Genomic DNA, 15,777 nt, shown 5'->3' on the forward strand with positions numbered 1-15,777 from the left:
GAGCTGGCTCCGACCCTCCCAAGAGACAGAAGAATGATGGCAGAATTCCCTTTCCAGCCCGCCCTGCTCAGAACTAAACACTGAACTTACATCCTCATCTGCTCACTTACATACAGGAGGGTTGTGGGGGCTTTGCACAGCACTGCAGTGCCTGTGACACGGGCAGGACATGGGCAGTGGGTGAGCCTGGGCTGGAGCAGCTTTGGAGGTGACCTTCAGCAGCTGGAGCTCAGCGCATCCCAGCTGGGAGTGCAGGACAGGAGCAGGGCAGCACCTCCCTGCTGGGCTCCCAGGGCTCAGGTCCCTGCACGTGCATTGCACCATCCCCAGCTCTGCAGGGAGGAGATGCGGAGCTGGGGCAGACGTCAGTGTCACTGCTCAACTTTCCATTTACCTCAGTCCTGCGTCGCGCCCTGGGAAACTGGGAACTTGGATGGCTGCCTGCAAGCTAAAGCCACCAAAGCCCTAAAAATAAGGGCATCGCTGCCCTGGAAACACGGCCTTGGGTGCTCCACGCATCCCCGCAGGGGCAGTGGGGACTGCAATGCTCCATCAGAGCTGCTCTGTCCATCTCACAGTGACCTCTGCTGCCCGACACGGAGCGCTCAGAGCGCTTTGCTGGGCTGAGTTTGTCCCTGCTGTGTCCCGGCCGTGGCCCCGCTGTCCCCCCCCCCAGCTCAGGGCAGCAGGGAGCGGAAGGAAGCAGCGTGCTTCTAGGAACCGGAGCACACACAGGATTTTTCCATCAGGTGCTTTGTCTCCAAGAGCTGAAAGTAAAAGAAAAACAAAAGGCAGGAGAGGAGCGGGACAGGAGGAACCTGCGCGTCTGGATCGTGTAACGGGCGACACGCAGTAAACGCTGATGGATGCTGCTGGGGCTGTGCAGGATGTGCGCTCCCTCCCACCTCCCAGCGCTGCTGGCAGCCACCTCTGGGCCAGGATGTGCTGCCGGGAGTCCTGCAGGGCTGAGCACACACGGAGCTGTGCCCTGCAGCACACAGTTGGGCTGTGGGCACTGCCTGGTCAGGGCTGCCAGCAGGGTGCCCTGATGGGCACCTATGGAGGGCACCGACCCCGCATGAAAACAGTGATGTCCTGGCTGCTCCTTCCAGATGTGTCTTTGTGTTTATGCAACCGAAGGAGCAGGCAGAACTCAGATCTTTTTGTTTTTCCCTTTTTTGAGAATGGAGAGTTTTAATTCCCACCAACCAACTTTTTTTTATTATTTTTTTTTTTTTTTCCAGTGAGCTTAAAATAAGCCCTTCTGGTCTGGGTGGCTCCAGAGCTGCTCATACACCAGCACAGCGTATGTGCAAATATGGATGTGAGCGCCGTGCTGCAGGCGGGTGCTACCTGCAGGGGCACAGGGATATGGGGGCCCAACACCAGCACTGCCAACCCCAGCTCTCCCCCCATGCAGGGCAGGCTCCAGCCAGGCCGGCTCATTGCGGCACGCTCATATCTGATGAGTGGAAAATGTTGCTCATGGGAGATGGGAGGATGCTGCAGACGTGGCCCTGTTGGCTCCATCTGCAGCTGGGCACACATACAGGTGCTCTGTGTGGCACTGCCCAGTGCAAGGCTCCCACACAGACTGAGGGTGACAGCTCTGCTTTGTAGGGAGCAGCCCCATGGCTGGGGATGGCTGAGCTCCGGCTCAGCTGAGAGCAGGACAGCAGATCTCATGATGGAAGGTTATAAAATATGTGCCCTGGTATCCTTTGGCTGGCAGATCAGATCCACTCTGTCTGGGCATTGGCTTTCATTCTTCAGGCTCCAGCTTCCATCACGGATCCCACAGCAGTGGGGCAGGAGGGAACAAAGCAGGGAGGCAGCAGGGACAAGCACGGACAGCAAAACCCCAAATCTCTCCCTTATGGTGTCCGCACAGAGGGGAACCCTGGAGGGTTTCCAGCCCTTCCTTCCATCACAGGGGCACATGGCAGACCCTGCACACCCTGCTCTGGGCTGGGCACAGCTCACAGCCACCCCAGTGCAGTGTTGTCACCCTCCCAGCCACGCAGCCCAGCCCCATCCATGGCGCAAAGCTGGTGGGGAAAAGCCTCCTCCCCCAGCTTATCAAATTTGGCCATGTCTGAAAAGCCCTGGTTTCCTTTTCACCAAAAAAGATCAAAACTGGGTAATTGGCTCCCAGTGCGGATGCCTCTGAGCCTCTCTCATGTGTAAACAGCATTGCCGAGCGCTGACACAACGCAGGCGGCCGCGCAGCCCGGCACCCTCTGGGCATGGCTGGGGCTGCCATGGGGAGAGAGCACACAACCAGGGCTGGCTCCTGGGTTGTGGGGTCCCAAGCACTGCAATAATGTGGTTGCAGGTGGCTGCAGACCCACCAGGCCCCCAACAGGTGACAGAGGTGTCACTGCTTGTTGACTGGGAGATGCCACAGCCCTAAAGTGCTGTGCTGGTAAATGCCCCTGGAGATGTCAGCATGTTTCCTGTGACAGCTCTGGGTTTTGGTGGCCAAAAGGAGGGGAGACACAGTAGGAGGCGATGACTTTCACCCCATTTTCTGGGTTAAGGCCCAACTCCTGGACTGGGAAAATGAAGAGGAAATTTTCTACTGCCATATGAAGCCCAAGGGCCTTCCAGCCTGTGGATGGGGGCATGTGGAGTAAGCAGGGGGCATTCCTCCAGCATCCATCCCAGACTTCAAAGCTCAACAGGTGCCTCCCAAGGAGCAGGGAACAGCACCATGTACCTCTGCAGTGAACGAAGCTGGCGGGGTTTGGGAGGGACAGAGGGTGGGATGGAGGAGGGATGGAGGAAAGGCGTTGCGCTGCGGTTGGGTGGAGGACAGCACCACCGTGTGGTACAGCGCTGTCCTGGCTTCAGGGACCGGGACTGCATCCCTCCATCCACCCTGCATCCCTCCACCTCCTTTAGGGGCGCCCACATCTTCCAGTCCCGGGGTCAGCACCTCCCGTGCCTCAGTTTCCCTCACGGCAGCATCCTCAGTGCACCTCCAGGACACCCCCAGCCTGCAGCTCAGGGCACAGCCCCAGGCACAGCCGTCAGGGACTGCAGACAGCAGCAGGGAAGGGTCTGTGGACAGATAACCAAGGTGCAGGTGGCAGTGGTGCCATTGTCTCGCTGATGGTGTGAGTTATGGGGGCTGCTGGGCACAGCAAGCTGCTGGTGGTGCACACATCATTGGGGACCCTCAGTTGTCTCCAGCACAGCACACAACCCACCATCCTCCTGCCAGCACCTGCTCCAGCAGCATCCCCTAAAGCCAAGGGGGCTGTCACCATGTGGCCACCGTGCTGTCACTGCCAGCAGAACCCCAGACCCTTCTCTGAGACAGGTTCTGCCCACAAACCTCTATGTGCTGCCCGCTCCAGGAGGGACAGCCAGTGTTGCTGCAGCCAGTACCCAGGAGGAGGCAGTGGCCAAGTCCCAGACCACGCTGGCCCTGAGCTGCTGGCACCTCGGGGACGCGCCGGACACACCTCCGGGGAAGGCTGGGGCTTTCCCTATTTAGCTGTGGGGCACGGCTGTGCCAGCTGCACTGCGGGCAGCCGACCGGCCCTGTGTCACGATGGAGCGGGCTCCCAACCTGGTAGGTACCACGCCGTGGCGCGGGGCTGCCTGTTTGCTTCCCTTCTTTAATGCCATTATGTACACGCGTGTTTGTGGGTGGCTACCTGGCTCTGTTTGCTTTGGAGATGCTCATCCTGACCCTGCTGGGCCCATCAACCCTATGCACAGAGGGGACAAAGCAGGGAGCGAACCTGCAGTAGCTTGATGGAAGCATGGCACAGCCCAGCAGGGGAGAGCAGCACTTTGCATGGACCCTGCATGCACGCAGGACGGTGTGACAGCGGGACCACGGGCAGGGCGTGGGGCTGCCTCTGCCGGCTGCAGCCACACAGAGAGCAGTGCTACAAAAAGGAGAGCAGTGCTACAGAAAGCAACTTTGTTCGGCTCTGGGCAGCATGCCGGCTGCCGGCACACGGAGCTCAGCCCTGCGAGGCCGGAGGGAGAAGGAAAGGAAAAGGCACCTTTCTTTCTCTAATCCTCAGAGCACAGAGGGAGAGGAGGGCTCGGATAAAGATCTCATTCTTGCATGTCTCATCTCTAAGACTCCTTGTAAATGCAAGGAGCCCCAGGTACACGCTGAGCTGAACTGAGCAAAGCGTCCATCTCCTCAGCAGAGATACATCCTTTTGCACTAGCCCTGCAGCCCAGGGCAGCCACGCACTGCCCTCCTTTCTCTTCAGCTTCTCCTCTGCATCTTCACCTTTGCCATGGTTCTGGTGCCAGAAGCCAAGGATGAAAGCAGAGCAGCCAAAGGGAGAAGAAGGGGCCCTTCACGGCTCCCCACAGCCAATCCTGCCCTGGCCTGGGCCCCAGATGACCCCTACACTCCAATGGAGGACTATGAGCGCAGCATCCAGGACATGGTGCACCAGCTGAGGAACGGCTCCGAGCCAGGAGACACCAAATGCCAGGTCAACCTGCGGCTCTGGAGGTCCAACCGCAGGAGTCTGTCCCCCTGGGCCTACAGGTAAGTGTGGGGTGGGGTCCTCAGGGCTGGGGAGCTCCGGCATCACCCATCCCATGTTGGCAGGTGTAGTGCTGATCACAGCTCCAGCATCTCAAAGTGAGCACGACGCAGTGCTCCCCATGTCACCCTGCAGTGGTATTGCCCTGCCCATCCCCACCCCACTGCTCCCACCTGCCAATCTCACTATCCTCCTAATCTCCCACTGCTTTCCTTATCCTCCAGCATCAACCACGATGCCACACGGATCCCGGCAGACATCCCTGAGGCCCGGTGCCTCTGCACCGGCTGCATCAACCCCTTCACCATGCAGGAGGACCGCACCATGGCCAGCATCCCCATCTACAGCCGGCTGCCTGTCCGCAGGCTGCTCTGCCAGGCACCAGGAGAGGTGGGGCACAAGGCCTCCGGGAGGAAGAAGTGTCACAAGAAATACCAGACAGTCATGGAGACCATCGCTGTGGGCTGCACTTGCATTTTCTGAGGCTGCATAACAAAGTCCCAAAGTCATCTATGGGCATCTAAGCAGCTTGCTCTTGCTTACCAAGCATTACCAGGTTCAGCACTGGGGCAAGGAGTACCTCCAAGGGCTCTCCAAAACCCCCTGCTGATTCCACCAGCCTCAGCCCAAGCTGGAGACACCCAGTACTGTGGCAGCCCTGCAAGCAGCCCGGCACATCATCCTGCCTCTGGCCTTGCCAAGAGCTCTTGAACCCCCACTGAAAGGCCAAGAAGAATGGAGGGGGAAGGTCCTCACCCACCACCCCCAAGCCCCATGTGCAAACTGCAGCCCAGGGCCTGCCACAGAGGCAGGGGGTGGGGTACAGCTGACATCCTGGGGAAGCTGAGGCAGCTTTTGAGGTCCTAAATAATAAAGTGCATTGCTGGCCCCCGTCTGACCCACTCCATGCCTTGGCCCACAGTGATGCCTGGGCTGGAGGGGCTGTGCCGAGCAGGGAGGAGCAGGGCCCCGCTACCCCCTTGGCCTTGGCTCTGAAGCCCCATGAGGTCCCTCCCAAAGCAAGATGACCCTTCTCCACAGCACATTCCAGTGCCATGCGAGGAGGGGAAGGAAGAAATCTCCGTGCATGGCACAGACAAACAGCAAGGGCTGCACTACTGAAGAAAAAACATGTTCAAGTCATCCAGACACAGCCTGTCCCTTACCCTGTGCCCCAAGCCCCATGGTGACCCCAAGGCAATAAATACATCCCCGGCCACTACAGGAAGCAGCTCCTGGCCCACCATCACCCAAAGCATCACAGCTCAGTCTTCACCTTGTGCATCAAGTCCTTCTGGTCTATCTTCTCCAGGTCCTGGTACCAGCGGTTGTAAGCCAGCAGGGCCACATTTTTGGCCGCCACGGCAATCATCTCCATGGAGCTGGCCACCCACTCCACGCCGCTGAGGTAGAAGAGGTTTTCATGGAGCACGATGGGTGGCAGCGACTTGGTGGAGTCGTAGCGGGGGTGTGACGGCCACTCCGTCACCTGCACCGAATAATAGGACTTGAAGAGGGTCTTCAGCTGCTGCTTGTCCAGTGGCTGCTGGGAGAGGACCCGCCACACTGCTGCCTCCTGGGGCTGCTTGCGACGGAACCCCGCTGAGATATTGACAGGACAGATGTTGTCCATGGCGTTGAAGAAGAGGGCGGGAGTGTCAGTGGTGAGGATGCTGGCGAAGGGGAAGAGCTTGGGGTCAGGGAAGCCAAAGTAGGAGGAATTGAGGTAGCCGTGCACCACGGAGGTGACGGAGGGCTGGAAGGTGCCGGGGAAGTTGTCAATGGGCGGCTCGAAGTTCTGGAAGCTGAAGTTGCTCCTGCTGGGGTGCAGGGCTGTGCTCACCACCACCATGTCGTAGAACGCAGAGCCCTGGCCTTCGCTGCTGGTGTAGTGCACCTGGTACAGGGCCCTCCCCTCTGAAGAGAAATGGCAGATAGTGGGTGTAGCACTGACCCCAAGCTGTATGGACCCAGACCTACAGCTCCACTTTTTCCTAGCAGTGCCTCCACCCCCTGTTTTTCCAGTGCTGGACCATAGCATCTGATTGCATTAAGGCAATAAGAAGAGCGTTTTACGGAGCTTGTGGGAAAAAGCTTCTAGAGAAGTATTGGTGAGGTGATGAGGAGAGGGACAAAGCCGCCCTCCACAAAGCACAGCTGTCCAACCTGCTGTGTGGGAGCGTGTACAGTGCCAGTGGGAACCTGTGAGCCTAAAGAAGGGACCAAAGGGACCCCAGGGCTGAGGTCTGCAGGACAGGGCTAAGCCTCTCAGACAGACAGACAGCCTCTCCAAAAGACAGAGAGCCCCCAGCATCCCCACAGCCCCCACCACCCACCTTACAAAACCATTATGGTTGGAAAAGACAGCTAAGACCATCAGGTCCAACCATCAACGTGTCCCCACCAATGCTTCTCCAGGCGCAGACCCACAACCTCAAGGCCAGCAGCACCCATGGGTGCACAAGGCTGGAGCAGACCCTGCAGTTGGGCTCACCTGAGCTGTGCAGAGAGACACCCGTCACCCTGCCATGAATGACGTTGGCTTTGGTCAGCTTCAACAGGCCTGAGCACACCAACTTGTTGCCTCCTTCCACCGCCCACGTGCTGCCCTGGGCCCCTGCCAGCGACATGGCTCCTGCGGAGAGGATGGAGAGGGTGCTCAGGGAGGGACCCCATAGGGGATGCTCACACAGGGCAATGGATTCTCACCTGCAAAGGCGGGCACCAACACCGACTGGCCGTAGCTGGAGCGCAGCACGGCTGCAATGACATCGTCCACAAAGCGCTGTGTGACGCCCACCTCCAGCAGAGCCTCAGCCACCGAGCGCTGCGTCATGTTGATGAAGGCTTCACCTCCCAGCGAGCGCAGCAGCTCCTCCAGGCTGGAGAAGGCGTAACCGTGTGCCTGGTACTTGTAGATCCTGGTGGGGATGGTGGCATAGGGTGAGGTCCTGGTGTCGAGGAGAATCCCCCTCCCCACCCTGCCCTGCCATAGCCCCACCTCATGAACTTCTCCATCACCTCCTCCACCCACATCTGCAGGCGCAGGAAGCTGATCCCATAGTGCCACCAGAGCCGGAAGAGGTTCAGCAGGTACCAGTCTGTCTCCTCCAGCACAAAGTGCTCCCCGCTGAACACGGCGCTCTTCCCCGGCACCTCGCGGCGCTGCCTGAGCCCTGCGGGGAGCAGAGGAACCCACCGGGCGGGTGGTGGGTGCGGGTAATGGGGTGAGCGAGCTCCTGTGTGGGCAGTGGGACAGCACACACGTGCTCCAGCATCCCATGGGATGGCCCCGCTGCCGGATGGGATGAAGCAGTGGGATTCCAGAGCCCCGCGGTGCAGTCACAGCAGGGTTGGGGCACCGGGACACCTCGTGCCCATCGTGCCGAGGTTCCACTGCATCCACCCTGATCACACGCACTCACCCATCACACGCACTCACCCATCACACACACTCACCCATCACTCGGCACTCACCCAGCGTCTTGACGAAGTCCTGCATGTGCAGGCTGAGCGCGTGGATGGACGCTGCCCGGCTCTCGTACTGCTGCTTGTTGACGGTGACGGTGGCCAACCGGCCTCCCACGCCGCCCTGCTCGTACACATCCAGCTGCACCTGCGGCCCGAAGTGCTGCTGCAAGAAGTAGGCGACGGACGAGCCGCCCAGCCCGGCGCCCACCACGGCTGCGGGCAGAGAGCGGCGGGGGTTGTTGGCGCACCCGGGGCACGGCACTGCAGCCCCGCCGGGCTCCGTGCTCCCAGCCCACCTCCCCACCCGGACCTACCGATGCTGCGCGGCGGGGCGCGGGCGGCCACGGGGACGGGCAGGAGGGCGGCCAGGGCCGGCAGCAGCAGCGCGGTGAGCGGCGGGGACATGGCGGGGGATGCGGCTGGGTTCGGTTCGGTTCGGTTCGGCTCGGCACTGACCCGCCGCCTGCTGCCCTGCGCTGCCCGAGCTCGCGTGGCCCCGCGCCGGGCTCGTCACTGCCGCACGCGGGCACGGGGCGGTGCGCCGCGATCCGTTCCGGGGGAGGAGGCGGAGGAGCCGCAGGCAGAGCACGATGATGCTCGTAGGTCCAACAGGAGCGATGGATGGACCGCCTGCGTTTGCTCGCAATCCACAGCGCCGCTTGGAACGAGTGGGAAAAGAAAGGAAAAGCAGCAATTGCTATTCTTTGTTTAATTAGCAAACAGCATCTGGACATGGAAAGAAAAGCAGCCCTTTCCAACATGAACTCCAATGTTGTTGTCGGTTACTTGCACCGCTCCCACACTCCAGTCTTATTTTCCATCCAGCCAGACCCGTTGGGTGAGCACAGCACCCAAACACAACATACAGTATATATATACATATATATGGGTTATTCTCACCAATTAAAACAGAATCGAGACTTTTGGAGCTTAGCAATGCTTTGTTCATGTGCCTCGGCGAGTCGTACCAGAACATTTCACATTAAAACAACAACAAAACACTGCCGTATTCACAATCTAAAACTTAAATAGTTTTCAAAAGCAAGAGGGCTTCTCGCAGCCATTGACTTATCACAGCTGCTCCCTTCCTTCTGCTGAGGAAGAGCTGAGAATTTAAGGTCCTCAAAGAGACATTCATGTTCTGCACCGCTCCTGCTCTGAGCCAACATGTTGGTGGGGCAGCACTCAGTTCATGGCTGGGTGAGCAAGTGGAAACGAGCAGGAGGTGCAGAGGTACAGTGCAGTTATGCAGCACTCGCTCTCCTCTGCTGCTCCATCCCTTCTAACAAAGATGGTTGGAATGAAGTGACAGCAGGGAAGAAGCTGACGGGTCGGACTCTTTGGTGTCACTGCAGAGCACTGAGTGGGACCCATCTCATCCCACTGTGCTGTGTGAGCTCTGCACAAGCTGGGAAGCAATCTCATCCACAATAAGAGATCATCATTAAGTGTGCTTGAAAGGCAAGGGAACCCCATTCTGCCAAGGAAATGTAAGTTCTGTGATGGAATCCACGTTTGGTTCTTTCATTCCCCTTTCACAATTCAAAGCAAGCAGGACAAACAACAACAGTCTTTGGTAACTTCTGCAAGAGCCACTAAGTACTACCTGTATCTTGCAATAACCATCATCAAGCCTAATTAGATCTACAGAAGTTTCACAGATGTACAAAACTGGGGCACAAACTGGGAAAATAGCTTGGGGAGGGGGTTCAGAAACAGCACAGGAACCTGAGCTCAGATTGCTGCTCCAGCCACAGCAGTGCCTCAGTGCAGGCAGACCCCAGATATAACAGATAACCTCATACTGCAGACAGACAGAGTCTGCAGTGCATTTTAGGGTACTTCTTTAAGGCAAAAAAGAGTGAATGCTAGCTGGGGTGACAGACAGGCCTAGCAAACAGTCCAAGCAGATGTAGCATAACTTCACAGTCAGGTTGCACAGTGGGTCAGTTTAAAGGTGCCTCGGATCCCATCACTTTTGGCCACTTTAAGTATGGCTCAGGTTAAGTTGCAGCCTTTCTATGAGTGAAAATGACCTCTTACCTAAAATGCCTGCATTTCTGTTCAGTTCCTTATAAATAATCTTCCATGTTAGACATTCATTTGCACAGCTGGCTCTCCCCTCCTATTTGCAGTGTGATAAAACGAGGGCACTGAATAGAGCTTCTTCCTAAGTGATGCTGCTGCCATGAAGCACCGTCCCAGGGCTGAAATCTCAAGTCCCTCTCTGCAAACATAACTACTTGGAGGCACAAAACCACACCGGGTCACCCACATATAGCAGTCAAAGCAGCCTGTGTGCAGCAGATCAAAACAAGCACCTCCCTAGAAGTTCTATGACAACCCATTAGCTGCCTATGCTCTGCGTACAGTCTCCTCACATGAAATAATGCTGATAGATGCTCAATGAAGGCTGCCGTTACCCTGAAGCCCGTCACAAAAGGGTTACAAAACCAAAGCCTGCAAAGGAATAGGAGAAGAATGAGTTTTCTTCCAAACCAGTGATGGCACCCATCACAATAAAGAGCTTTTGAAAGCAGATCTCAAATAACTGCCGGGCCATAGATCCAATTCCAAAAGCTAAAAAGGCAGGAATTATTGAATTTGTAAGAAATAACCTGAAAACCACCATGCCTGGGGGTTTTATATAGTGCAAACCACAGACTGGCTTATACAGTTGTTTTGTCACTATGCTGCTTACTGCTCTCCCAAGGGTTAAATTCTGATCTTAATGGGTGACTGCATCCTTTCAGCTGAGATAAATGGACTCCCTGGCAAAAGGACCTCTGGGAAATACATATGCCATACTGTGACAGCAGCATGCCTCCAACTAGGAGGATAGCTCGAGGTCAGCCTTCAGTTCCCTGCCTTCTGCTTCTCTTCCTTTCTTGTCACCGCTGCTGAAACTGTTTCAAGGACACTTGAGACTTTTGTAGAAAAGATTTCTTTCCTCCTGGAGTCAAAAAAAAAACCCCAACCAAATGGTTTCACATTTACTGTGAGTACACAGGGGTAGAATCTGAATGTCAATGACAAGTTAGTGTTATCTGAGTACCATTATTGGAGAGCTGGAGAAAATAAAGCAGTCCAGATTTCCTACTTAAGGGCACATCTCCATTTTGCCAGCAGCTGCAACAAAAAGCAGATCGTTTATCATGCCTGAAAGATGCACAAATACCCACCAGGGAAGAGAGATTACTCTCCTCTAAAATACACTTTTTTGGTTGGAGAAAGAGAGATCTGAGAGGAGTTAAAATGGCCCTAAATGTCACTCCAAGCACTCAATCATCTTGACCCCAGCAAAGGGGTCTGGGACAAGGGAAGATACCCAAATCAGCCCAATAATAATACTCAGCCCTTTGAGCTTTTCCTCTTCTGAGTGCTCACCAAAGAAAAAGCCTCACTGCATCCCTGTGAGGTAGGTCAATAAGTATTATGTTCCCTCCATACAGATACAGAAACTGAGGCAGAGGAGTTACTTGCCTGAAGGCCACAGCTGGAATCCATCTCAGAGATGCAGCTGAGGGACAAGATGCCCTAAATCTCAAAGAATTTCTGTTTCTTCTCCCCTTCCCTATCCAAGTTCTACTGGAGAAATGAGCATCAGAGAACGGGGCTGTACTGCCACATTTCTGACAAATAGCTGAACTCCTAATACTACTCCACATACTCCAAAAAAAGGATCATTAAATATACAAGTACCTTATAATTAATGGCAAAAAAGACTGCACGCATTATGAAGAAGCCAACGCACAATACGAATCTAGCTTAATAAATAAGTAAAGACATGCAGCTGCAGCTGTCACGAGTGCTGAGAGGTCCTCAGCCCAGTCAGGTCCCAGATGCCAAGGGGCATCACTCACTCCTGTGACTCCACGGCCACGCCAACAAGAGCGTGTCTGATAGTGCGACCATGGAGTTTGTAGCCATCCTGAGTCACCAGTGCTATCGTGCCCGGCTGCAGCCCCTCAGCTGGGACATGGCAAACTATTTCGTGGTCGTATGGATCGTATTTGTCACCAACAGGGCTCATCTTCTGAAGGCCGTGTTTGGCAAATACACTTTGCAATTTGGCCTCTATGAGAGAGAGGCCCTCGTAGATTTTCTGTAGGGTTGGATTTGGATTAGTGGGCTCTGCTTCCTCTGCAGCACTCTCAGCAGTCTTCTCCAAGATATCTGCTACCTCCACAAGGTCCCTGCAGAAACTCTGGATCCCTATGAACAAAGAAATAAGAAATGAATGAAGGACAACAGATAGAACATATGCCCTGTGTTCTATTCCAGGAGTAACTTCAATAAGCCCTTTCCCCCTCCCCCACAAATCTGCATCACACTGCACATAAAAGGTTAAAACTCAAAACAAGCAGGCAAATAAAGATAAAAAAATCCCAACTAATAATGCTGATTTTCCCAGAGCTCAACATCCATTCTGTAGCACAACAGGAACAGACGTAGCTCCAATCTGAAAGCCACTAAAATTAACTAACAAGAAATCTTTACACATGCTATGGAAAACAATGCTTTCTCATTCTCGGAGCTGGCAGAGAGCAATGACTACACAGCAATTTTCCCCCTTCACCTGCCTCAGTTCCCAACCTGCAATCCAGCTCACTCCACTGATGTGAAAATGTTTATCAGAGAAACTGTAAAGATCATCTGACATAGCAACCACCCCCTTTGTCCCAGACAGGATCTACCACCTAAAAGCCAGAGCAGAAGAGACTGTTAATATAATAAAGAAGACCACAAGTTGATGAAAACCCACAAAATACATCCTGCAAGAGGCAATTCTCAGCACACAAAAGAACCTGTAATTACTGAGAACTACCTTCAACAGCACCAGGCCTGTTTTATTTAGAAAAGACCATAAAGCACTGAAATAACACTGACAGGACACAGCTGGACACAGAGAGGAGTAACACCCAGACACCAGCGGACCAGGCCAAACATCATGCTACACTTACAACAAACAAGATCAGGGCAATGGGGAGAGAAAAGCTGCTGATCAGCATTTTGTGCTCAGACAGGATGCAGCAGCAAACACAGCCCTGTGTCACTTTGCTCACCAAAGAGCTTGGCATCTTCCACAAACTTCTGCGTTCTCCTCCGGACATTCTCAGAATCTGCCAAAGCTTTCCTGTATCGTTCCTATAAGAGCAAAAGGAGACATCAGACAGTGCCATAAAGCTGATTTTTCTGACAAAATTGCAATCCCTTTGATACTGCCAAAAAAGACGCCATTACACACCAAGTTTGCACCAGGCTCCAGCGTTTTCATTACAACATGCAAAGCCAAGCTCTCTCCTACTGATTAATCAGCACAATTGCAACCCCCTCAAAACACCCAAGGCCAGAAGCACTCAGTGCTCAGCACATTGTCAGGCTGCTGCTTTCTGCATGACTCACTGCACCCATTGAGATGCTCCTTTCTCCAGCAGGCAGGTCTTAGCAACAGATCAGTAACGAGCTCATTTGTCACTTGCTGAAGTTGTACTCTGGATAGTTATCCCCAGAACTGCCCTGTGCTGCAGTATTTATCCTCCCACCAGCCACCAAACCTGACTTGTCAGACAACACAGACCCAGGACATTATAATCTGTGACACTGACCATGACAAAGCTACTGATGTTCCCTCTGTACAATGCTGCAAATCAACTGACCACAGCCCACCTCTGACATACAGTTTTGCCTGCTGGGATCAAAGTGTCAGCATCCCGCTCCCACTGTGATTCTGTGTGTTTGTGGGGAAGGCAGAGCTGCTCTGAACGCTGTCACAACACAGAGGTATCGTCTAAGGGTTGTAACTCTTACAGAACAAGATAAGGCTGAAAGTGAAAGTCAAGGGGCCCAAATGAAAGCCGGTGATGCCACCAGCTGCAAACTCACAGTTAAGTCCCGAACTTGCTCTTCTAATTTGACAGCTTTGTGCTCTAAGGCACAGTCAGGAAGGGGATGCTTCGGCTCATCACGGGGATCTTCAGGCCCACACTCATCTCCTGTACTTCTCTGCTGAGCTGCAGTGCTGAAAACACACAGGGGCTCCCTGAAATACAAACTAGTGACAAGAAAGGGAAAGTTAAGTTCCAACACAGTCAAAGTCTTTTGCATCCAAGAAGTGAAGCTGACCGAGTCGATGTGATTCAGAGCACACAGATGGGGTGTGTTTCAGTGCGTAGGAGAGGGCTATGAGCGAGTTCTGTCTGCACTCAGGGGCCCTGCCTACGTGAAGCAGAGAGCTGCCGGTATGGAGTGCTGTCTCCAGCCAGTGAAACCCAGCTGCAGAGCACTCCTGCACAGCGCAACGCCCCGTGGGCTGTTCAGACAAGTCTGCCTCAAAAGTTGGAAGCAAGAAAAAAGAACCACGGGCTGACTTGACTCCAAAGGGAAACTCGAGGAGTGTGAAGCAGAACTGAAAACGCTGCTCAATTTACTGCTTCCTTGAGGATGAAAGAAACGCACCACTACAAAGGGTGAGTGTTATTTACAGCCTGTCCTCTATCTCCTAAACATGGTCCTGGTCGCAGCTGCCCTAAAAATAGGAGGAATCCCACAGGAGGAAGCTGACACATCCTGAGGTGACAGCCGTGGGGAAGTCCCAGTGGGTGTGAAAGGATCACAGGACTACGCTGGTGCTACAGAAAGATTTACACGCTGATGTCAGAGAGGGCATAGAGATAGATGGAGGGGAGAAGCTGATTGCAGCCACATGGCCAAAGTCAGCTATCCTTAAAGATGAGTATTTTATCGATGGGAACAGCCCTGCATTCAGAACAACTGCTCTTTCCCAAACCCAAATGCTACAGACCACACAAGGACTCTACCCCACCTACTCCTCAAGCACTTCTCCTCCCACATCTACATGACAAAGCACGCAAGTGCTGAGCTGCAGGAACATCTGCATATGGGTCCTTTGGACTGAAATCTCCTCATTACCCCCCACCGGGTCGTGGTATCAGAGGACACCTCGTGGACTCCCCATTGGGACCCAACAGCATTACGAGCTCCTGCAATCCCTGCACAGAGCCGGCTGTCCTCGGCTCCCACTGTGCTGCCAGGACCTGGGCAAGGCAGCTTTCACACTTACTTCCATTAAGGCATCGCTTTATTGTGTTCGTGTGACCTTCCAGTTCTTTCCAGAAGGATAAAAACAAGCAAGCAAACAAACAAACCCCACCACCAACAGAATAAGGCACCATCCACTTTCTTCGCTTTCTTTTCCATCAGCCCGCACTCTATTAGAAATAACCAAAGCAGCAGGAATGGATTCAGTGCTGTTCCATAACTCAGACCCCACAGCACACAAACCACACAGACACGATAGCCGGGATCCTACGGAGGCCATCACACGAGCTGCCCCGCATGAAGGGCCGCCTCCCCCGCAGCACGGCCCAGCTCAGCGGTGCAGCCCGGCTCACCCAGCGGGCCGGGACAGGCCTGGACCCGCCGCTCTAGGCCCGGCCCATCCCCGCTCACACCGCCCCGTCCCTCTCCGCTCCCCGCCGCCCTCCCGCATCCCGCACAGTCCCCGCACCCACACCCACCTTCCGTACCGCACCGCTCGGACACACAGCCGAGCCCCGGCCCGCACCGAGCTGCCGGCCATGCTCCCCGGGCCGCCTGCTGCCCGCACCGCGACTACAGCTCCCGGCTCGCCCCGCTCCGCCCCGCCTCCCGCGGGTGGTGCTGCCGTGTTTGGCCTGCGATGTGTCCCCGCAGCCCACGGCCATGTGCGGGGATCCGTCCCCGTCCCACCCCCATGCCGTTATGAGGGTCCCATTGC

The 15,777-nt window shown here is 55.0% G+C and overlaps 3 protein-coding genes across 3 annotated transcripts; 1 reads left to right on the top strand and 2 right to left on the bottom strand.

Annotated features, from left to right (window-relative positions):
* Positions 1 to 4,247: 4,247 nt before the first annotated feature.
* IL17B (interleukin 17B) lies at positions 4,248 to 5,415 on the top strand. Its single transcript, XM_032447415.2, has 2 exons — positions 4,248 to 4,528; positions 4,751 to 5,415. The coding sequence occupies exons 1-2, from the start codon at positions 4,269 to 4,271 to the stop codon at positions 5,007 to 5,009; spliced, it is 519 nt and encodes a 172-aa protein (XP_032303306.2). The 5' UTR covers positions 4,248 to 4,268; the 3' UTR covers positions 5,010 to 5,415.
* Positions 5,416 to 5,642: 227 nt separating this feature from the next.
* Positions 5,643 to 8,521, bottom strand: PCYOX1L (prenylcysteine oxidase 1 like). The gene is made up of 6 exons (XM_015876280.3): positions 8,312 to 8,521; positions 8,004 to 8,210; positions 7,528 to 7,702; positions 7,236 to 7,447; positions 7,021 to 7,161; positions 5,643 to 6,443 (listed from the first exon to the last, which is right to left on the bottom strand). Exons 1-6 carry the CDS (start codon positions 8,400 to 8,402, stop codon positions 5,785 to 5,787), a joined length of 1,485 nt encoding a protein of 494 aa, XP_015731766.2. The 5' UTR covers positions 8,403 to 8,521; the 3' UTR covers positions 5,643 to 5,784.
* A 170-nt stretch (positions 8,522 to 8,691) lies between these two features.
* On the bottom strand, positions 8,692 to 15,634 carry GRPEL2 (GrpE like 2, mitochondrial). The gene is made up of 4 exons (XM_015876281.2): positions 15,539 to 15,634; positions 13,884 to 14,052; positions 13,064 to 13,145; positions 8,692 to 12,212 (listed from the first exon to the last, which is right to left on the bottom strand). The coding sequence occupies exons 1-4, from the start codon at positions 15,598 to 15,600 to the stop codon at positions 11,857 to 11,859; spliced, it is 669 nt and encodes a 222-aa protein (XP_015731767.2). The 5' UTR covers positions 15,601 to 15,634; the 3' UTR covers positions 8,692 to 11,856.
* Positions 15,635 to 15,777: the final 143 nt, after the last annotated feature.

This window comes from Coturnix japonica, chromosome 18 (genome assembly GCF_054131305.1).
Source record: "Coturnix japonica strain WE chromosome 18, WE-NBRP24, whole genome shotgun sequence".
NCBI classification, from domain to species: domain Eukaryota; kingdom Metazoa; phylum Chordata; class Aves; order Galliformes; family Phasianidae; genus Coturnix; species Coturnix japonica.